Here is a 22,588-nt window from a genome sequence, read left to right as displayed (position 1 = left end):
GAAAGAGTTTGGCTGATCCAAGAACTTCCAAGAAAAGGCCAGTGTGGCTGGCGTAGAATGAGCAACTAGGAGCTGAAGTAGGAGAGACGGGCAGGATTCAGATCATGTAGCTCCTTGCAGACCAGGGCAGGGAATTGGGAGCATGTTCTCAGCATATTGGGAAGCTCTTGACAATGTAGGGTACTGATGCTCTCTCTCATTTGCATTAAAAAATATCACTAAGGCTGTGTGGAAAATATATTGGGGTAAGACAAGAAGGAGTAAGGAACCCAGGTTAGGACAAAACAGCAGTAAACAGGCCAATGAAAGACAATTCTGTCTGGATGAGGGTAGAGGCAATGAGGTAATAAGAAGTGGACAAAAAAAAAAGTGGACAGATTTAGGACATTTCTTAGAGGTCAAACCTATCTATAGGACTTGGTGATGGACTGGATGTAAGAGATGAGGGAATGATCTAGCACAAGGAAGCAGAAATTGCAATAATGTATAATTGTTTTGGAAGGATTATTTTTGAAAAGGAGACTAAAGGGAAGCTGCCGTTTGTTCAAGAGCCCATTCAGTAAACATTTACTGAGTACCTACCAAATGCCAGGCCATATGGTAGGTGTGGGACATACAAAGGATAGGGCATAGATAGAACCAGTCCTTGTGGAAGGCATATCTGCAGTGAGACTGACTCTGAGGCATTCCCTTGTAGCACATCAGGTTGAAGATCTGGCATTGTCACTGCAGCTGCTGGGGTTGATCTCTGGCTGGGGGAACTTCCACCTGCTGTGGGTGTGGCCAAACAAAAACAAAAAAAATTGACTCTGATACCAAGGGATTAGCACAGTAATAGAAATTTGCACAATGGTGACACCTAGGTGGGAGAGCTCCACTCTGCCTGGGGTACAGAGGGAAGGGATGTCACAGAAGGAGGTAAGGCTAGGTTCTTCAGAAGATGAGTCCAGAGGTGGAAAAAGGAAACGGAAGAACACTGAACTCTGTGACCTTGATTTTCTTCCACGAAGTAGGAGGCAGTCCTCTGCTTCGAGTCAGTAATAGGTCAGAAGATTTGAAGAAATGCTGTCTATTCTCACTTGTGTCCTCCATTGGTGAGGGAGCCCGGTTTGCCCTTAGAGTATCCAGCATGATGTCCTGACCTTAGTCACAGGGCATTTTATGTTCATCCAGAGATATTCATTGAGAGCATATCTCCAAAAACATCTTAATTCTCTCCCCCAAGTTAGTTATTACTCTATTTTTCATTTAACAACATTTTTTGAATTGTACACTTAATTTTTTCCTTCTGGTTTTATTTATAATTGACATACAGCACTGTATAAGGTAGATAGATAGAAAAAAAGAAATTTAAGAAAATAATTTTTTCTTGTGCTGAGAACTCTTAGGATTTACTCTCTAAATAGCTTGCATATATAATGTATGGCTGTGTTAACTATATTTCTCATGTTATCCACTTCATCCATGGCACTTACTTATCTTGTGAGTGGAAGTTTGCACCTTTTGACTGCCTTCATCCAATTCCCACCCCACCTCACCTCATCATACTCAACCCTACCCCCCACCTCTGGCAACCGCAAATCTGATCTCTTTTTCTATGAGTTTGATTTGAAGTTTAAGTGACCCACGACACTATATTAGTTCTTATACAACATAGTTATTTGATATTTCTATACATTTCAAAATGATCACTACAATAAGTCTAGTTCTGATGTGTCACCATACAAAGATATTACATTGTTATTGACTATATATCCCACATACCATACATACTCATGATTCATTTATTTTGCACCTGGAAGTTGGTACCTCTTAACATCCCTAACCTTTCCTCCCTCTATCCTTATTTGACAATACTTAATAAGCATTTATTGTGTATCTGGCACAGAATAAATAAATGAATAATGAATAAGTGAACAAAGGAATAAATAGTTGAATGAATGAACAATAATTACAGCTTGTCACTGACACTAGAAACAAGATTTAGCTAAATTCTTTTTTTTTTTTTTTTTTATCTTTTTGCTATTTCTTTGGGCCCCTCCCACGGCATATGGAGGTTCCCAGGCTAGGGGTCGAATTGGAGCTGTAGCCACTGGCCTACGCCAGAGCCACAGCAACGTGGGATCCGAGCCGCGTCTGCAACGTACACCACAGCTCATGGCAATGCCAGATCCTTAACCCACTGAGCAAAGGCAGGGACCGAACCTGCAACCTCGTGGTTCCTAGTGATTCGTTAACCACTGCGCCACGACGGGAACTCCTTTTTTTTTTTTTTTTTTTATTTAGCTAAATTCTTGATAGAACTGGGGTTCCCGTTGTTGCTCAGTGGATTAGGGACCCAGCGCTCTCTCTGTGAAGATGTGCATTCAATCCCTGGCCTCACTCAGTGGTTAAGGAGCCCGCATTGCCACAAGCTGCAACATAGAGTACAGATGCGGCTCGGGTTTGGCATTGCTATAGCTGTGACATGGGCTTGCAGCTGCAGCTCCTATTCCACCCTGGGCCCAGGAACTTCCATGTGCCGCAGCTGTGGCCGTAAAAAGAAAAAAATTTTGATTCAACTATATTTTTAGCTACCCCATGTTTAGCATCGAAACTTTTAGCTACCTAGATCACCTACTATAAAAATAGCTATTGTTTATTGAGGCTTGCAATGAGGTAGGCCATATGCTAAGCATTTTACATGTATTTCTCATTTACTCTTCTCACAACCACCCCAGAGACAGAGGTATTATTCTGATTTTACAGATGAGAAAACTGGTTTAGGGAGGGTAAATAGCCTAGGAATTCAAGCTCAGGTCTTATTTTTCCTAAGTCAGATCTCCACACTATGCATAGTTTTCATTCTTCCCCTACTTCCAAAAGACACCATGTTTTTGCATAAATATTACTTGATATTTTGAACAATAATCTTTTAGTTACTGAAAATGTTTGGCATGGCAATATCTGAGGCACCGCTTTTGCTGGCCTGAAGAACACAGAGACATACATCTACAAATAGGGATGGTGATCTTTGACCCTGTTGCCACGGACTGTGGGCACCTGGCCTGATATTTTCTACCACTGTCATCATTTCATTCTTGCCTACAAATTACCAGCCAATAAGTAGTGAGCATCTCAGTTCCAAACAATTTATAAATATGAACTAGCTTTGCTACATGGACATGATACTAGTTTTGTTACAAGGACATGATACTTGCTTTCAAAGAGCTTCCAATCTAGTAGGAGAAATAAGACCAGCAAAAACTCAATAAAAGCGAACTAGCTGGAGTTCCCCAGTGGCTCAGCAGGTTATGGATATGGCTTGGGTTGCTGTTGTGGTGTGGGTTCAATCTCTAGCCTGGGAATTTTTGCATGCTGTGAGCATGGCCAAAGGAAAGAAAGAAAGAAAGGGAGGAAGGACGGAAGAAAGAAAGCACACAAATGGCTATGATACAGGCTGTAAATAACATGATTGTATAATTTATTGTTCAAGTCGGGATACTTTTGAGAATAAACAGGAGTGCTATTACTAATTCCTGTGGAACCACCCAGGTATTAAGCCCAGACTGCTCTGAACAATCCAGGTTGTATCACCTCAGCAAGGAAAGAGTTTGAAATGGTGGCAAGCACAAAGGAGCAATGGGGCTGAGTCCGAAAACCCCAGGGCTAAAAATGGATTGAGTTGAGCTTGCTACTTAGGAGAGCACAAGCAACAAACATTTAAACAGGAGTTCCCTGGTGGCTCAGTGGGTTACAGATCTAGCATTGTCACTGCTGTGGTTTACACATGTAAACAAAATAATTTCAGGTAGCTTACTGGAGTAAAGAGTGGGTGGGGGAAGGGACTTGCTTTCAAAAGCATGATCAGGAGATCCCCCTGTGGCTCAGTGGGTTAAGAACCCAACATAGGGAGTTCCTGTCATGGCGCAGCAGAAACAAATCCTACTAGAAATCATGAGATTGCGGGTTCGATCCCTGGCTTCACTCAGTGGGTTAAGGATCTGGTGTTGTTGTGAGCTGAGGTGTAGGTCACAGATGCTGTTTGGTTCCTGCATTGCTGTGGCTGTGGCGTTGACCAGCAGCTACAGCTCTGATTAGACCCCTAGCCTGGGAACCTCCATATGCTGCAGGTATGGCCCTAAAAAGCAAAAATAATAATAATAATAAAATAAAATAAATTATCACAAGAATAGTCTTATCTCAGCACTGATCTGAAGGTCAGTAAGCCCAACCTCCCATTCATGGAGTTTGGGGGAGAGGAGGGTCTAGGGCCCTCCTACTTAGTGTGAAGAGAGATGAGATTTCAGTTTTATTCTGTGGGTGATAGAGAATCACTAAAGAGAGTCTTGAACAGAACTGACAATTACTCTGGCACAGTGTGTAGGGTGGGTTAGAGAGGGGAAGAAGTTGAAGCAGGAAGTCCAGGCAACTACTGAAATAGTCTGAGCAAGAGGAAAAACTCCTGGAGTGGGAGAGTGGCAGTAATAATGGAGAAGCAGAGATGGACGTGACACCCCAGAAAAAGAATGGGGAGGGTTTTGCAACTGGATGCCATCTAGCATAGTGCCAGTCCCTCGGAGGCCTTCTGGAAACGCTAGTTTCTCTGTCCTCTCTTACTCAGCAGGTAATGGGAGTGAGGGAAGTTGTTTTTGGTTTTGTTCTGTTTTGTTTTTTGGCTACACCCTCAGCATGCAGAAGTTCCAGGGCCAGGGATAGAACCCACACCACAGCAGTGACCCAAGCCACCACAGTGACAATGCTGGATCCTTAACTGCTAGACCACCAGGGAATACCTCAATTGTCCTTTTGTTTTAAACTTTTAAAAAAATTGTATCGAAGTATAGTTGATTTACAATGTTGTGTTAATTTCTGCTATACAGCAAAGTGACTCAGTTATACGAATATACTCTTTTTCATATTTTTTCCCATTATGGTTTATCACAGGATATTGAATATAGGTCCCTGTGCTATATAGGTAGGAGGACCTTGTTAACAACTGTCCTTTAAAGATAGTGATTCTCGGAGTTCTCTTGTGGTGCAGTGGGTTAGTATGCTGCATATGTTGCAGGCACAGCCAAAAGGGAAAAAAAAAATAGTTTCACATCCTTGGCTGCACATTGGGCTCTTCTTGGGAACCTTAAAACAAAAAATGATGGTGGGTCCCCAACACAAAGGATTCTGACTTAATTTACCTGGGATGGAGCACACACTGGTGTTTTTCTTTTTTCCTTCCCTCCTCTTTTTTTTTTTTTTTTTTTTTTTTTTTTTGTATTTTTAGGGCCGCACCCATGGCATATGGAGGTTCCCAGGCTAGGGGTCTAATTGGAGCTGTAGCCATCTGCCTACACCGCAGCCACAGCAATGTCAGATCTGAGCCGCGTCTGTGACATATACCACAGCTGACGGCAATGCCGGATCCTTAACCCACTGAGCAGGGCCAGGGATTGAACCGGCAACCTCATGGTTCCTAGTCGGATTCGTTTCCACTGAGCCACAACAGGAACTCCATCTCTCTCTCTTTCCCTATCTTTCTTTCTCAGCATTAAACATTTATTTTTCCATAAATCTTGCGACTCAACAAAAGAATGCTAAATTAAATACACAAGTAAAACTCAAAACAATTGAAAGATAAGCTCACTCCTTTCCCAAGTGATACGTACAGGAAAAGTGATTTCCTTTGCTTCTGTATGATTGACAGAAAGGAAAGCTCTCCTCCTTTATGACCTATGCAAGTTTTGGATATTTTCAAACTGAAGATGGGAATATCTAGAGACAATACTATTTCATGTCAAATAATCCTCTTTTTGAATATAACCAAAAATGCTAAAGCTTTACTCACTGAAGTACTTTGTCTTCTGGAAGAGATTTCAAACTCAAAATTACTCATGCCTCTTTCTGCCTGAACATAGATAAGCATCAAATCATACATTCAAATCCAAATCGAAATTTGAAAAGGAAATTGTGTCTAGTACACCACAGTCCTCAAATGCTTGCTTGATGAATTTGGGGAGGATGTGGGTGAAGGGAAGGGATAAAGATAGTAGAAAAAAATCGGCACCTGGCATTTTCAAAAGGGCCTGTGTCGGAATTCTCTGATGGCTCAGTAGGTTAAGGATCTGGCATTGTCACTGCTATGGCGTGTGTTCAATATCTGGCCCAGGAACTTCTACATGCCACGAGTGTGGCCAAAAAAAAAGTGCTTGTGTTGATGTTAATGACCAGCCATGATGAAGAACCACCAGAAAGAGGTCGAAGGGCCTCAGAAAGGGCTCAGCTGTTGGGCCAGTCAGCCTGGTTATGGGGCTCTCTCCGGCAATAACATTCCTGGAGCAGAAGCTGTGGAATTAGAGCATGGCTCTTGTTTACTGAGGTTGGTAGAGTACTAAGTTGAAGAATAAGAGGTGATACAGGCTGGGGAAAAAGAACTGGCCAACCACAGGCTCTAATCTGATAGAAAAAGCAGAGGTTCAGGTGAAAGTTGATAAAATAACGATGGCAACACCACTTTTTTTTTTTTGAGTGCTATTTTCTGACTACGAAAATAAGCAGTTTATACAAATTCTCACTCTCACAGAGCTCTAGGTTCTTTTATTTCCATTTTATAAATGAAGTAACAGGAGCTCGGAAATTTAAAAAGATTCCCAAGTTTATAGAGTTAATAAGTGGAAAAACTGGGATTTGAACCCAGATCTGACTGACTCAGTATCTGGCCTCTGGCTGGGCAGGAGCAAGGGAGTGGGAAGCGGGGAGGGTAGGGAATCTGCTTGTGGGAATCTGCTGGGTTTTGAATGGGCTTGAGATTGCTCCCAAAGAAATGAGAGTTTCTGAGGGAAACAATGGAAGGTGAGGGAATGGGTCCTGAGGAGATCAGGGCAACACAGGCTTTCGAGAGAGAACGGGAAATCAGACTGGATGGGCCCATTGACAGACCCAATCTGCCAATGGAATGAAGACTCCAAATGGTAAAAAAGAACTGGGAGACACTCAGGGGTTATTTAGGAGGGGGCTGACATAAAGAATGATCTTTAAAATTCATCAAGCAGTTAAAGAGCTAGGAAGGTCACAGAGGAGAACTCTGCACTGAAATAATGTCTTCCTTTGTTCCTTGTCTGGTCCTGGTAGCTGTAGATGTTACTTAATCCAACCCTGGCACTCAAGACTGCAGAGACTGCCCACTCCATAGCTATAAGCTAGCTTCCCACAGCTCATACCTAAGATCACCTAAGATACCTAAGTTTTATCTTCAAGGATCAATAGAAGGCCCTGCAGATTGACTAGGGCCAGGAAATCAGGGCTGGGCATTTTGTCATGATTGTTTCTGCCCTTCTGAGAAGGTCATTCAGAAATATAATGTTGTTACAAGGTCCTGGGTACAAAGGAGGCACCAGGCACATACCCACTCCACGACAATTCCATAGGATTGCCAGAGACCCCTATCAACATCACCCATCAGCAACCTAACCTAACTTGGAAAGCACCCAAGAACATCAAAGCATCATGGGGGATGGTGTCAGTTCTGTTTTGATCCTAGGAGGTCAAATTAAATTTATACCTAAAGAACTAGTTTCCTGCTGTGGTGCAGTGGGTTAATGACCCAGCTTGTCTCTGGTGTTGCCAGTTTGATTCCCCAGCTTGTACAGGGAATTAAGGATCCATCATCCAGCATCCAGCTGTGCTGTAGGCAACTTCCACATGCCATGGGTGCAGCTGAAAAAGGAAAAACAACAACAAACTAGCTTCCAGACTTCAGTGTCTTACCAGCATACATTATTTTCAAGTTAATGAGTAGCTGGTGCACAGGAGGGAAAATTGAGGAGGCAAAATGAATAGCTAGAATTCTCTGGGTGATGACCAGAACACAAACAATGCTGGGATCTGATGAGGCCAAATTTGGTGAGCTGAGCTAGCTGGTTGTGGTACCCGGGAAGGGGGAGATGAATATAAATTCTGTAAACCAAAACCTGATAGTTTGGGGGAAATGTGTTTAACCCACTCACTTCCTTCCTTGTTTGCAATATTGCTTTCTTATTTTTCAACTTGAGTTTATTCTGGAAGCGGAACATTTATTGCAACAAAAATGTGCCAAATGCGGTCTCTCTGTGATTAGATACATCTGCTTAGTATGCATTAACTTCAGGGCAGTACTTGCACCTCTCTGAGGATTTCTTTCTTTGTCAAGCTCTCAGTAGGCTGATGCTGCTTCATTTTCTTCAGGTGTATAAATTGAAGAGGCAATTTCTACCTGCTGTGAAGTCCAAAGAAAATGGTACTTGGCTCCTTGGGCCTATTAGCCTTAAGTCTTGGCTAGTAATTCCCAGATATTGCTTGAGCATATTGAAAAGAACTTTATCTGTTGAAATTTCTTTTAGAAAATCAAAATATTTTGCTGATTGTGAAAGAGGAAAAATGTTGTATTGTAAAACTTAGCCAGGTGTGATATAATCATTTTATTGAGGATAAGATGTGGGTGAATTTTTTTCTAGGTAATGAATACATTTGCTTGTAGTTTAAGTTAAAAAAAAACTATTATGTTTGCTTAAAAAAATAACAGGAAGTCAAAAGTGTGAAATCTATTATAGCATATTAAAAACATTTGGGTTTTTTAAGATAGTATCACATATGTATATTCCCCAGGTTCAAATTACTTGGAATTCTAGATTCTAAATATTATAAATTGAAGATGAATCAGTGTAAGTTGTGATTCTTTTTCTTTCTTTTAGTTATTTTTAGGTAAATACAGATACTCTGTGAGACTGGCAAACAGTATTTGCTGGGGGAGTACCCATTATTGTGATCAAATTCCAAATAGTATTTTTATTCGAACCTCATTCACACACACACACACACACACACACAGAGTCCTGCGTGTTTTAAACAGAGCTACTGAAAATCTCAATTCCATTTACGAATCTTTTTTAAGATATCTTTCCTATAGACAGAATCTCTAGGAGGCAGCAACAATCCAGGCCAAACATTTTAGCTAACAGCATCTAGTTGAAAAAAAGTAGGACAGGAGAATTGAGAGTGACTAAAAACAAAATGACAATGACCAATACAGGAGTTCCCATCATGGCGCAGGAGAAACAAATCAGACCAGGGACCATGAGGTTGTGGGTTCGATCCCTAGCCTCGCTCAGTGGGTTAAGGATCCAGCATTGCCATGAGCTGTGGTCTAGGTCGAAGACATGGCTCACATCTGGCGTTGCTGTGGCTTTTGTGTAGGCCCGCAGCAATAGCTCCAATTAGACCCTTAGCCTGGGAACCTCCATATGCTGTAGGTGCGGCCCTAAATAGACCAAAAATGACCAATACATTTTGGGAAACATTTTACAACAATTATACAATTATCAGGTGACTTCGCTGGGGATAGAAACCTATCCCTCTAGAAACCATATATACCACAGTTCACCTGAACTATTACACTCAATGTGGTCAAAGATTTACGTAATGCTTTTTTTTTTTTTTGTCTTTTTAGGGCTACACCCACTACATATGGAGGTTCCCAGGCTAAGGGTCCAATTGGAGCTGTAGCTGCCGGCCTAAGCCACAGCCACAGCCACTCGGGATCCGAGCCTCGTCTGCGACCTACACCACAGGTCACAACATCGGATCCCTAACCCACTGAGCGAGGCCAGGGATCGAACCTGAGTCCTCATGGACACTAGTTGGGTTCTCTAACCACTGAGCCACGACGGGAACTCCTCATGCAATACTTGAAAGAAACATTTTATAAAGATACTACGTGCACTATCAAATAATTCACCTGTGTCATATTTTTCTACTGTTCTTATTAATCTGTTTGAACTAGGGAGAAAAAAAGATCTTGAGATAGTTGAATTGGATCTATCAACCACCGGATCTATGAACCAAGAAGAAAAGGGCCAAGGGTTAATAGTTTAATTCTATATCATCTATATTTCTCATCGGAAAGCTGAAAAGGGCTGACATAAACAAACTGGAGGGATATCTGACAATCTTATAACAATATTATGCAGACTCTTGAAAGGTTTTAACCCTGGCAGATTTTTAGGTGAGAATAGGCAGCTATTTCATATTCTGCTCTTGGCTGCAGAAGAAATGGCACCTCACTTTTGGTTTTTGTCAAGACCTCAGTCAGGCCCCCTTTGAAGGTAACAGTTTATTTATGAACACATCCCTTTCCTTTGGCTGGTCTGAGCGGTCTAGGGAAAGAGACCTGAGCGGGCTGTGGCCTGTTTTAAATCCCTAGGCTCTCCTCCCTCCCACTCCCTTTTTGCTCTCCTCCCCTTCACATTCCTGCTACTTGGAAAGACAGTGAGGCCTCATACTTCAACATTTTCTTAAAGAACCACTTAGCCATTCTTTCTCCGGGATGGGCACAAGATGCCAGTTATTCCCTTAAATGAGTGGATGTTTTAAAAGCTGGGTGGGAGACCACATACTACAAATTTAGATGAACAAATTAAAGGGAATTAAAAAATCTCAAGAACAGCTTTTTCACACTTCTCTACCACCTTTCCTTAGGCTGTGTGGAAATAAAATAAACGAAGACCACCAATGAGAACAGGCTATTCATTCAAAGCTTGCTGTAACAAGGGAGCCAGCCGCCTTCTCTTAGTTTGGTAGACTTAGAGGCCGGCAGTTTAAAAAAAAAAAAAAAAAAAAAAAAAAAAATTAAATTAAAAAAAAAGGGCAGGGGGCGGCGGTAAAGCTTCAGGGTATGCTCTGATTGGAGGTTGTTAACACGGGGTAGCTGGAGGCGGGCTAACTAGAAACTGGGCATCTTAAGTGATTGGTTTGAGGGAATATATTTGGCTTTCTCTGATTGGTCCCGAGTTGGGAGCAGGGGCAAAAATTCGGGAAGCTGGCAGTCAACGACGAAGTTTTTTGCCCCTTCCGTCACTGCAGAGGCTGTGGTTTCGCCTCTCGTGCTACTGGAAGCAGAAGTTGAGGGTCGTCAACACATGGTTTGGTCATTGCCCTGTATATTGTCTCTCAGCTGGGTGAGACCCAGGTTTATATTTTCCCTGGACCTAACTTAAACGTTCTAGCTTCCAGTTCTTGTTTTACCTGGAACAAGAGTCCATTCCTGTTATTTTTGTTAAGGATAAACGGAGACATTCAGATGTGAAAAATATTTATGGGTATAAATACATAATTATCTTTCTGATGAGGGTCAATCTGGAAAGGGAGTCGCCTTCGGTCTTCTGGTTCCCCATTTATGTGCAGAGCTCTTATTCCTATAATAACTGACTCAGTGTTTCTTTCCTTTGGGAGAGGCTAGGCCTCCCTGGTTCCCTCTCTGAGAATTGCTCTTTGGAGCAGAGCGAGGAGGATCGCTGCCCCAGTGTCCCATTCTCTTTCCTGAGGCTCGCTCTCCGGGTTCCGGCCGTGGTCGCACCTTGGCTACTCAGCATCCCAACACCCCCGCGCCAGATCCGCCTCTACAGTCTCCCCCACCCCCCGCTTGCCCTGACACAGCGCCCCCTGTCCCCAGCCCCGCGCGCTCCCCGGGGTTCTCCCCGCTGCACCGGTCCCGGCTGGCCCCCCTTCCGGTGCCCAAACCCCGGCGCGCGCTGGCGCCTCCAGACTACTGGTTCCGCGTGTTCCTGGATGGAGGCCGGAGGGGCTCGGACGCGACCCCTCGGTCCTGCAGCAGCCTCCTTCGCCCGCGGGAGATGTCAGGTCAGCTCTCCCGTCCCCGAGCCGCTACCCGGTCTTTGGTCAGGAAAAAGCAGATCCTCCTCAGGTCCCACGCTCCCGATTTCCACTCTAGGGGGACCCTTCCCAGCGACCATTCCCCTATCATTTCTCCTCAGCTGTAGAAAGAGCAGCCCTCCTTTCCCTTCAGAAAGGGAGCCGTATTTCCCTTCCGACTTCCCCTCCACCGGGGCCCCGTGAGTCCCGGATCCGTAGGAAAGCACAGGCCTTCATTTTCTCCTCGGGTAGGTTCCCTGGCCAGGATTTGTCCTGTCGCGAAGCAGGACAGACTGAGACGCCGCGGCCGACACAGCTGCGGCGGCGGCCGGAGTCTCGCCATCTTGCGCGGAGGAGGAGCCGCAGCGGCCGCCATGCGGAGAACGCAGGGAGGAGGGGGGCAGGGAGCGGGGGAGCCGAGTTAGCTCAGTCCGGGCGGCGGCTTCGACGGCGCCTTGAGCGCGGGCAGCGGCGGAGGTAGGGCTGGACGGCCCCGGGAGCGGGCAGGCGCTGGCTGGTCGGCAGTGCAGCCCTGGCAGCTGAGCGGGGGCGGGGCGGGAGGAGGCCGAAGCGAGGGGCCGGGTGGGGGCGGGCGGAGGTTTCCGAGGAGGAAGGAGCGGCCGCCATTTTGGGAGCTTCGAGTCAACAATAAAGGACCGGGGGTGCCGAGCGGGAGTGGCCTCGGTGGTAGGACTCGGGCTCGAGCCGCGGGAAGTGGGGTGAGGCGGGGGGGTGGAGGTCGGCGTTGACGCCGAGGCTGCGGGTAGCCCCCCGGCAGCTCTGAAAGGGGGTCTGAGGTGGAGGCCTGAGGCCTGGCCGGGCCCTGGGGAGGAAGGCGGGTGGCGGGCGGCAGCTGTGTGGGGTGGGGGCGCCCGGGAGGAGTAGGATGGAGCAATGTGGTGCGCGACAGGGTCTGGAGAAGGAGCGGGCGAAGTTCGCAGAGGAGTTTTGTAGAAGATGAGGGAAGGTGGGACCGTAGGAGGCAGCAAGGACTTAGGGAGATGGTGGAGGTTACTGGGTAAAAGGCGGCCCTATAGGGGGCGGCAGGGATATGCGGTGTCGGGAGAGCTTGGTTTGGAAGAGGACCGGCTGTTTGATCTGAGTAAGGCCGTGTAGGTCAATAACAAGGCGGTGATCTTGGAGCCCCGGATTCTTGGAGAAAAGAACAGGCCTTCTGACTTAAGGGTTTCTCTTTGGGGCCTTTTTGGGGGAGTCCCTATTGTTCCCTACCCGCGGAGCTGGTTCCCTGCTCTTGTTGCGCAGATACGATTGCAGGGCTCCAGCCCTTTTGTGTTTATGGGTCCAGAGAGCTGACTTGAAGTGTGTGGGTTTTTTTGGGTGGGGGTGAGAAGATAGAAGCAAGAAATGATTTCCCTACAATTAGGGAGCTCGAATCATTGGCTTGTTTCTTTCCCTTATCGCCCAGTCCCCTTTCTCTTCGACAGTCCCCTCATCCCTTCAAAATAGAACAGTCACTCTAACTTGCACACCAAGCTTAGAGAAACTGCGCTGCATTTGCAAACAAAAGGTCTTTTTGGAGATGACGGTACAGTTTGGCGTGTGAAACTGTCAGTTGCTAACTACGATCTGGAAAGTGCTGTAATTAACTCCGCTAGGGGCTCCTCCCAACTAGTCTGTGTGTCGTTCGTATTTTTGAAAATGTAGAAATATAACTTGCAAATCTAAATTGAGAAAGGGTAGGAGGAATATTTCCTTTCCTGAGACATAAAGCTGCAGTGCAGGCTTTAGCTTAATTAAGAGGGGAGCAGTTATCACATAGTCACATTTTGGATATAGGAAGATAGAAGGTCTTGTGTGTATAATGGACAGTGATGATATCATTTAATCTTTAGAGGTTGCCTTCTTCATCCTCTTAGTGCTTTGCAAACCAGTCTTCTGGTGTGAAGTAGCTGGTATTGCTGATCATAATATAAACCTGTCAATACTGGAAACCACTTACTACCTTGAACTGAAATTAGGTGGCTGTTAACCACCCTCTGCTTAAGAGGACTTTCAGCTTCTTGGGAGACGTGGAAATAGACAGCTTTGTGTATGTGATGATCAAGATTTGCTTTTGAGCAGCTTGATTTTTATTTAAAAAAAAAACCTCAAAGAGTATTTTAAAAGATTTTATAGTTTGAGAAATCTCGGTATATGGCAAGAAAACATTAACTAGTAAGCTAGTGTATTTTTGGTAAAACATTTAAAGCAGTTGACAAACCAAACAGGCCTTTATTTTCTGGCTTTTTCTGCCTGGCTTTTAAATTAAGTTTTTATTTACAAATAATTTGATTGGGGAATAGTTTTTTAAAATTTAACTATTAATTGGTACTCTGGGTTTCCTGGAGAGTTTGATCAAAGTTACTAGTGTTTTTAGCCTCTCACAGATTTTTTTTTTAATAGAAGTAAATTCCTTTTTGTGTTTTTGTAATTTAAAAGCAGTGCTATTTCAAGTTGGGATATGCCTTTTGAAAAGTGTTATACTAAAAATTATACCAGTTTTGTAGTATTCAGATTTAATTAATGTAGCTAAAGATTTTCTTGGCTGTTTTTCAAGCAAAAGTGTATACATTTTATATCCCTTGACTGCTTCAGTTATTGTTTTAAGGGTCAAAAACTTAGAAAGGAAAAAGAAATGCATTTTTCTTTATAAAGTTTAATTTCTGTGGTTGCAATTTATAAGGGCATAAATAGGTTTTTCTGAAAGCATAAAATTAAGTCAAAAGCTCAACTCTTCAAGTATTCTTACCGTCAGAAATAGAAAAAAATTAATGAATTGCCTTGTTCGTATGTAGATTTACATTAAGTTGTGCTGACACTTCATTGAGTTGTAATTGAGTGTAATGAATCATTGACATTTAGAGGTGTCAGGGACTTAATTCATCTAGGAGGAAACTGAAGGGAAGAGATCATCACTTGCCAACTAATGCTGATTTAATCACAGTATATTTCTACCTGATGTCTGTGTTGCTTTGAACTTTTCAGTGCAGGTTTGTTTTTTGAGGCAGGTCATCTTTTTGTGTTTCTAGCCTGGCTAGTGATTTGGTCTAAGTGCAGCTGTGTTCTTAAATCTTCAACTTTAAAAAAGGGAGTGCTTCTTTGAGTTCTTTAAAAAGGAAACAAAAAAGCTTTTTCTAACTTTACATTTGTTAATTTAACTTTTTTCTTTGTTTCAGATTGAACTGAGCGAATTCAGATATATAACTCAACCTTGTTAGAGGGCTTTTTTTTAAAAAAAAGAGTTGATTCGGTGCATGAGAGCAAGTTACTGCTGCTTACTGTTCAGAGACTTACAGGTGCTTGCCTGCATTGCAATAAAGGACTCATATATTGAGCAAGACTTATATTTATCTCTTCGTTTTGGAGAGCCTAATAAACTGTTATTACAGTTTCTTTACTGACTTTCAAAAGTTTTGAACTTTGAAAGAGACATCTTTACAATTAATACAGCATGAGCACGGCCAGAACAGAGAACCCTGTTATAATGGGTCTATCCAGTCAAAATGGTCAGCTGAGGGGCCCTGTGAAGCCCAGTGGTGGCCCTGGAGGAGGGGGCACACAGACACAGCAACAGATGAACCAGCTGAAAAACACCAACACAATCAATAATGGCACTCAGCAGCAAGCACAGAGTATGACCGCCACTATTAAGTAAGTTTTAGAATAAATAAACACACGTGGGGGGCCCAATGAGATTTATTTTGTTACTTTGTTGTTGACTATGTGTATCCTAAACATTTTGATTGCAAATAGAGGTCACATGCCTCTATGGCCCTGTAGGTATTTGCAATAGGATAATACATTTCTGTCATAATAAATTCAAGTTTATTAAGTATCAAGCAAAGGTGATGAATATTAATTTTGTATAGACTATTTTTTGAAACATTTCTGGCTTTTATAACGAGCTCAAATTCATCTTGTTTTTGCCAGTATGGCTTTCTCCTTAGTGTTATAAATTAGTTAAAGCCGATTTCAAGTTTGTTGGTTTGGTTTTTAAGGGCGGCACCTGTGGTATATGGAAGTTCCCGGGCTAGGGGTCAAATCATAGCTACAGCTGCTGGTCTATGCCACAGCTCATGGCAACTCAGGATCCTTAACCCACTGAGCGGGGCGGGGGCCAGGGATCAAACACACATCCTCATGGATACCAGTTGGGTTCTTAACTTGCTGAGCCACGATGGGAATTCCCAATTTCAAGCTAAAGACCTGCCCAGCCTTCTGAACTTCAAACATACTCACTTATAGAAAAATTTATCCATACCTTTTTTAAGTTTATATCACTTTGCTTTTCATGCTTTTCTGCCCTATTTTCATTTTTTTTTAAATAAGCTTTCTCATTCTTTTATACACAAAATAGTGATCAGTTTATTACTTAGGCAACTCAGAATTTTAAACTCTTAAAAACTTGGATCTCATTTTACTTCAGAATGTATGTTTTTTTAAATTTGAAAGTTTGGAGTCCCCATCGTGGCACAGTGGTTAACGAATCTGACTAGGAACCATGAGGTTGCAGGTTCGATCCCTGGCCTTGCTCAGTGGGTTAACGATCCGGCGTTGCCGTGAGCTGTGGTGTAGGTTGCAGACGCGGCTCGGATCCCGCGTTGCTGTGGCTCTGGCGCAGGCCGGTGGCTACAGCTCCGACTGAACCACTAGGCTGGGAACCTCCATATGCCGCTGTGGGAGCGGCCCTAGAAAAGGCAAAAAGACCAAAAAAAAAAAAAAAAAAGTTTATAGGCTGTCATCTTTAACTACATTTTAAAGTATTTGAAAGGTAACTATCACACAAAAGAATTAGTTTATAGAAAATTAACATTTGAGAATCTTGACCCATTTGAGATTTGTTTTTGTTGTTAAGAATCTAACCATCATAAGTTGATTTAACCTCTAGAATCTAATCTTCATAAGATGATGAAACACTTTTTTTTTTTTTTTTTTTGATCTTTTTGCCATTTCTTGGGCCGCTCCCACGGCATATGGAGGTTCCCAGGCTAGGGGTCTAATCGGAGCTGTTGCTGCCAGCCAGCACCACAGCCACAGCAATGCCAGATCCTTAACTCACTGAGCGAGGCCAGGGATTGAACCCGAAACCTCAAGATTCCTGGTCAGATTCGTTTCCACTGTGCAACGACTGGAACTCCCATATTCTATTATTTTTAAGGTGAATGCTTTAAATGGTGTAGAAACTAAGTATTTTCTGCATTACACTCTGTCTTGACAAAATATGAATAGGCTATCAACATTTAGGCTATTTTTATTTTATTTTATTTTTGTCTTTTTGCCTTTTCTAGGGCTGCTCCTGCGGCACGTGGAGGTTCCCAGGCTAGGGGTCGAATCGGAGCCGTAGCCGCCGGTCCATGCCACAGCCACAGCAACTTGGGATCTGAGTTGTGTCTGCAACCTACACCATAGCTCATGGCAACGCCGGATCCTTAACCCACTGAGCAAGGGCAGGGATCGAACCCGAAACCTCAAGGTTCCTAGTCAGATTCATTAACCACTGTGCCACAACGGGAATTCCTAGGCTATTTTCAGTCTTTAAGGATAGAAACAAAAATCTGTTTTATTTCATTTTGAGAGTATTTTCTACTTAAACTCTGAGCTAACAGTGGATTTTCCCCCTTTTTTGCTTTTTTTTAGAATTGTTTCTTTTCAATTCTGTGAATCTTTGAATTTCAGTTTAAATGTCATCTCTTCTATGAAGACTTTTGGATCTCATGTCTTAGAGCTCTTGTACTATCTAGAGCTCTTATAGTAGCTATCTATATCACCTGTTTTCTCATTAAAATTTTTTAACCTCCTAAGATTGTAAATTTTTTTGTGGAAAGATTTTGCATTATTTCTTCTGCATTTTTATTCACTTTTTATTGAATTTGGCAATGTGGCAAGCTGGCCTACTAGGATGTTCAACTGACATTTTTGCTTAGAAACTTTTGTGTGGTATAGACTAGAATGAAAGGCTTTCTTAGTACACTTGGATTGGTAGCAAATAGTTACTTGTGTTAGAATATCTTGAATTATGTGGGACCTAGCTTTGGGTAACATATACATTCATCTTTCTAAATCAACACTCCTGAGACATTTGGGGGGCTCTAAGAGTTGCCATAATTAAATTAGTGAAAGCTTATTTTAAAGATGACAGTTGAAAACATAGTCTACTTTATTGACAGTCTTTTCTTCTCTTAGACGCTTCGGGTATTAAGTTTTTACTTGACCAAAAAGAAAATTTTTTGGAGTTCTCTGGTGGCCTAGTGGTTAAGGATTTGGCATCACTGTTGTGGTTCAGGTTGCTGCTGTGGTACAGGTTTGATCCCTGGCCCTAGAACTTCTGCATGCTTCAAGCATGGCAAAAATAATAATAATTTTTTTAAGAAAATTAGGTTTTTTAAAATTTATTTTCTTTCATGGTTTCAAGCATCCTCCAGTAAAAAAAGATCATGAGAGATGTTTATTAGCAGTTAAAATTGAGTTCTTATTTTGCCAGGCATTGTGCTGAGTACTTTACAGAAATTATTTTATATAATTCTTATACCATTATATATATAAAAGAATAGAGGTTTAGAAAAGTAACAGCTGCAAGGTCACAGAACTAGTAAGTAGAAGGGCCAGGGCTTAAACCTAAGTCTGAAAGTTTTTTTTTTTTTTTGGCTGCTTCTGTGGCATGCAGACGTCCACAGGTCAGGGATCAAACCCATACCACAGCAGTGACAACACTGGCTGCTTAACCCACCTGGATACCTTATCCTTTCTATTCTTGATTTGTTTAAAATTCTCCCTAGATTGTTCTTTGTAAGAAGAGTAGTTTTTCTAAAGCGTATCTCTGTATATCTCTTAACCATATTAAGTAAATGGCAATATATTAAACTTACTGTGCTTTTTATTTTTTATTTTTATTTTTTCCTTCTTTTAGGGCCGCACCTGTGGCGTATGGAAGTTCCCAGGCTAGGGGCCAAATCAGAGCTGCAGCTGCCAGCCTACACCATAGCCACAGCAATGTGGATCCAAGCCGCAACTGTGACCCATGCTGCAGCTTGTGGCAACACTGGATCCTTAACACATGGAGCAAGGCCAGGGATTGAACCCACATCCTTATGAATATTAGTTGGTTTCTTAAGCCACTGAGCCATGATGGGAACTCCTTACTGTGCTTTTTAGAAATTATAATTGAAGTGAATTATCTTTTAGAGTAGTGATGCTATGAATTCTGATACTTCAGTTTTACTCTATTTTCTCTAGACCTGGTGATGACTGGAAAAAGACTTTAAAACTCCCTCCAAAGGATCTAAGAATCAAAACTTCGGTAAGTTGGTAACATTCAAGTGGAAAAATGATGTGTAATTCCTAAAAGTGAAGTAGTTACTTAGTAATAGGCACTATGTGTTGACTCTTAAAGTAAGTTGAAATTGTACAGTTCATGTATGATGAACTGATGAAAACTTCCACTGTTTGGAGGAAATTAATATTAAATGTGTTTATACATATATTTATCTTACCTCATTTGTGAAATGCTTGTATGGGTTTCAAGGCATTTTCTCAAAATTCTCTGCTTACAGCAGCACAGTAAGATTCAAGCTAGGTACTACCCCATTTTGTGGATGAGAAAACTAAAGTTGAGAGGTTAGTTCTCTTAGCCCAGTGTTCTTCACCCAAGGTCAGTTTTTGCCCTCTAGGAAGCATTTAGCAATAGCTGAAGACATTTTTGGTTTTCACAGCTGAGGGGATGCTGTAAGACAGCCCCTTATAGCAAAGAATTTTTTGGCCCAAATGTCAATAATGCTGGGCTTGAGAAATCCTGGTTTAGACTAGGATATTTGTAGGCAATGAGCAGTGGAGCTAGGGTTTGACTTCACACCTGTGATTTGCAATTCACAGCTTGGTACTTATATAGAAATAACAGTTTTCCATCAGTCCTTAGAAGAAAATAACCACAGGGTAGCTGGGCTTTCCCTTACAGATATGTTTTTAAATGGCTTGTATGTTTTAAGGAGAGTGTTTATTCTTCAGGAATAGTTGAAATACAGATCAAGACAGAACTAAATATGTGTATATATCTTACTTATATCTTAAAGGAATTAGTCTATCAGACACTTTCTTAAGCATGCTAATTATCAAAGGAACACAATTGTACTTCATTCTTTTATGTTGTTGTTTGTCTGTTTTGTTTGACTAGGATGTGACTTCCACAAAAGGAAATGAGTTTGAAGATTACTGTTTGAAACGGGAGTTGCTAATGGGAATTTTTGAAATGGGCTGGGAAAAGCCCTCTCCTATTCAGGTATGTTACCCCTTTTTGTCATATATATAATGTTATGAGTTAAGAGTTACTTTACTTTTTGATCTGTGAGGATGATATAATGAACCAACATTTCTCTCAAGTGTGTATATACAGACGTATATATGCACATGCATGAGCACACTTTCTCAACCTTTAAAGGGTAAATTACAAAACCATAGATATTTCAGTATTTCCTAAGTATAGGGATATTCTCTTGTATAAACATAATACAGTTAGTTTCAGTCAGTTTAACTATTTCGGTGTGTATTTCCTAAGTATAGGGATATTCTCTTGTATAAACATAATACAGTTAGTTTCAGTCAGTTTAACTTTAATGCAATACTTCAGTTTCATATATCATTTGTATTCTAATTGGCCCCCACATTTTGTCTTTTTTTCTCTTCTGTGCAGGGCCCATCCTAGGATCAGATATTTTAATTGCGAGCAGTTCTCTAGTCTTTTTTTTTTCCTTGATTTTATTGAAGTATAGTTGATTTACAATGTGTTAATTTCTGCTGTACAGCAAAGTGATTCAAGTATACATACATATATATATACACATTGTTTTTCATATTCTTTTCCATTATGGCTTGTCACAGGATATTAAATATAGTTTCCTATTCCTTTATCTTTTTTTGTCTTTTATAACATTGACATATCAAAAATACAGCCCCCCCCCCTTTTTTTTACCCACGGCATATGAAAGTTCCCAGGCTAGGGGTTGAATAGGAGTTGCACCTGCTGGCCTACACCACAGCAACGCAGGATCCGAGCCACATCTGCAACCTACACCACAGCTTGCAGCAACACTGGATCCTTAACCTACTGAGTGAGGCCAGGGATCGAACCCACAACCTCATGGTTACTAGTCGAGTTTATTAACCACTAAGCCACTGGAACTCCCAGGCCTCCCCCCTTTTTAATAGAGCATTCCTGATTTTGAATTTGTCTCATGTTTCCATGTGATTGGTTTGAAATTATGCATTCTTAGCCAGAATACTTCAGAAGTCACCTTTGTAGGTATAGTATCAGTTTGTTCCTTGGGAGTGATTTTAATTTTGATTACCCTGTCAGAGTGGTGTCTTGATTTTTCTACTATGTAATTTCTGCCCCCCCGCACCCTGAAACTAATAAGCAATTTGTGGGAAGCACATTAGGGCAGTGTAGATGTATTACTCTTCATTGGAATTTCCCCCTAGCCTTAGCATCTGTCTAAATTTAATCTACTCTGACAGATTATGATGAGCTTCTAGATCTTAATACTTCTTCCACATTTGGATATATATATAAAGAAGAGCCTTCTCATAGCTCCTCTTTATGTATCTATATATTATCAGTGTGGACTCAATAATTCCTTTTTTTTTTTTCTCTTTTTTAATATGGTATGTTCGTGCTCAAATTATTCCATATTTGGCCAGTGTGAGCTCCTTTAAGCTGGTTCCTTTGCTTTTGTAATATGCCTTTTTTTCTTCTTTTTCCAGTAGACTTATTTTTTTAAAGTAGTCTTAAGTTCAGAGTAATTGAACAAAAGATAAGAGTTTTTTTTATATTAATCTCTGCCCACACATGCATAGCCTCCTTCATTATCAGCATCCCCCATGAGCAATATTTGTTATACAACTGATGAACCTATGTTGGCGTATCACCCAAAGCCCATAGTTTATTGTACATTCTGTGGGTTTGAACAAATGTATAATGACATGTATCCACCATTATAATATCATACAGAGTAGTTTCTTTTTTTTTTTTTTTTTTTTGTCTTTTTGCCTTTTCTAGGGCCACTCCTGCAGCATATGGAGGTTCCCAGGCTAGGGGTCCAATTGGAGCTGTTGCCTCTGGCCTATGCCATATCCACAGCAGCTCGGGATCCGAGCCGCATCTGCGACCTACACCACAGCTCACAGCAATGCCGGATCCTTAACCCACTGAGCAAGGCCAGGGATCAAACCTGTAACCTCATGGTTCCTAGTCAGATTCGTTAACCACTGAGCCACAACGGGAACTCCCAGATTAGTTTCTCTGATGTAAAAATCCCCTGTGCTCCACCTGTTAACCTCCCCCCCCCTTTATTTTTCTTAAGCAATTCGTTTTCAATATACCATGATGCCAAGTTTATCTGTAGACCTACCCAGCCTTAGAATCAGCTATTTCTCCAAGAAATCCTGATTCCTGTTAGTAAGGAGTAGTATTAGAGACCAAGATCTATGCTCTAGGTGCTCTCTTTGCTTCTTGGCCCATTCATGGAAAGAACATGAAAATACATGTACATTTACACATACACACACTTGGCATGTAGACATACATTATATATAAACAAATTTGTTAAATGTCACATAAGTTGAAATTGTTGAATGCAGACTTTACTCAGGACAGACCCTGTGACATCACTGAGTACTTTTTCATCAAACAAAGATCTGTCAAGTGACCTAGAATGTGTCAGACCTTGGGAGTGTTGTGATGAGCAAAATAGATGGGGTTCCTGTAGTCATGGTCTGGTGAAAAGGATAGCTAGTTGTACAGATAATTTCAGGGTAATGTAAAGGGCACATATATGTAGCTATTAGGGGAAGATGGGACAACCTGAAAGAAGTGATCCATGTTCCAAGTGGAGAAGACTTGGGTAGTGATTGCCTTGGGATAAGAGTGCCTTTGTGGACA

General features: G+C 41.9%; 2 protein-coding genes across 8 annotated transcripts in view; one reads left to right on the top strand and one right to left on the bottom strand.

Annotated features, from left to right (window-relative positions):
* Positions 11,443-22,588, top strand: part of DDX6 (DEAD-box helicase 6) — a 38,221-nt gene continuing 27,075 nt past the window's right edge. For 2 of the 7 annotated variants that reach the window (XM_021062947.1, XM_005667409.3), the window contains exons 1-4: positions 12,022-12,135; positions 14,835-15,309; positions 18,892-18,955; positions 19,826-19,930. In XM_021062947.1, coding sequence (XP_020918606.1) covers positions 15,110-15,309; positions 18,892-18,955; positions 19,826-19,930 — 369 coding nt within the window. In that variant the 5' untranslated portion in view covers positions 12,022-12,135; positions 14,835-15,109. Of the gene's footprint in view, positions 11,647-12,021; positions 12,136-12,230; positions 12,378-14,834; positions 15,310-18,891; positions 18,956-19,825; positions 19,931-22,588 lie in introns of those variants that run through there. The other 5 variants (XM_013979455.2, XM_013979454.2, XM_005667408.2 and 2 more) reach the window with 4 other exon arrangements.
* Positions 11,892-14,968, bottom strand: LOC106504894 (proline-rich receptor-like protein kinase PERK2). The gene is made up of 2 exons (XM_013979478.1): positions 14,963-14,968; positions 11,892-12,689 (listed from the first exon to the last, which is right to left on the bottom strand). The coding sequence occupies exons 1-2, from the start codon at positions 14,966-14,968 to the stop codon at positions 11,892-11,894; spliced, it is 804 nt and encodes a 267-aa protein (XP_013834932.1).

Source organism: Sus scrofa, chromosome 9 (assembly GCF_000003025.6).
Source record: "Sus scrofa isolate TJ Tabasco breed Duroc chromosome 9, Sscrofa11.1, whole genome shotgun sequence".
Lineage (NCBI taxonomy): Eukaryota > Metazoa > Chordata > Mammalia > Artiodactyla > Suidae > Sus > Sus scrofa.
Note: the sequence above shows the minus strand (reverse complement) of the source record. Positions and strands in the feature narration are given on the sequence as shown.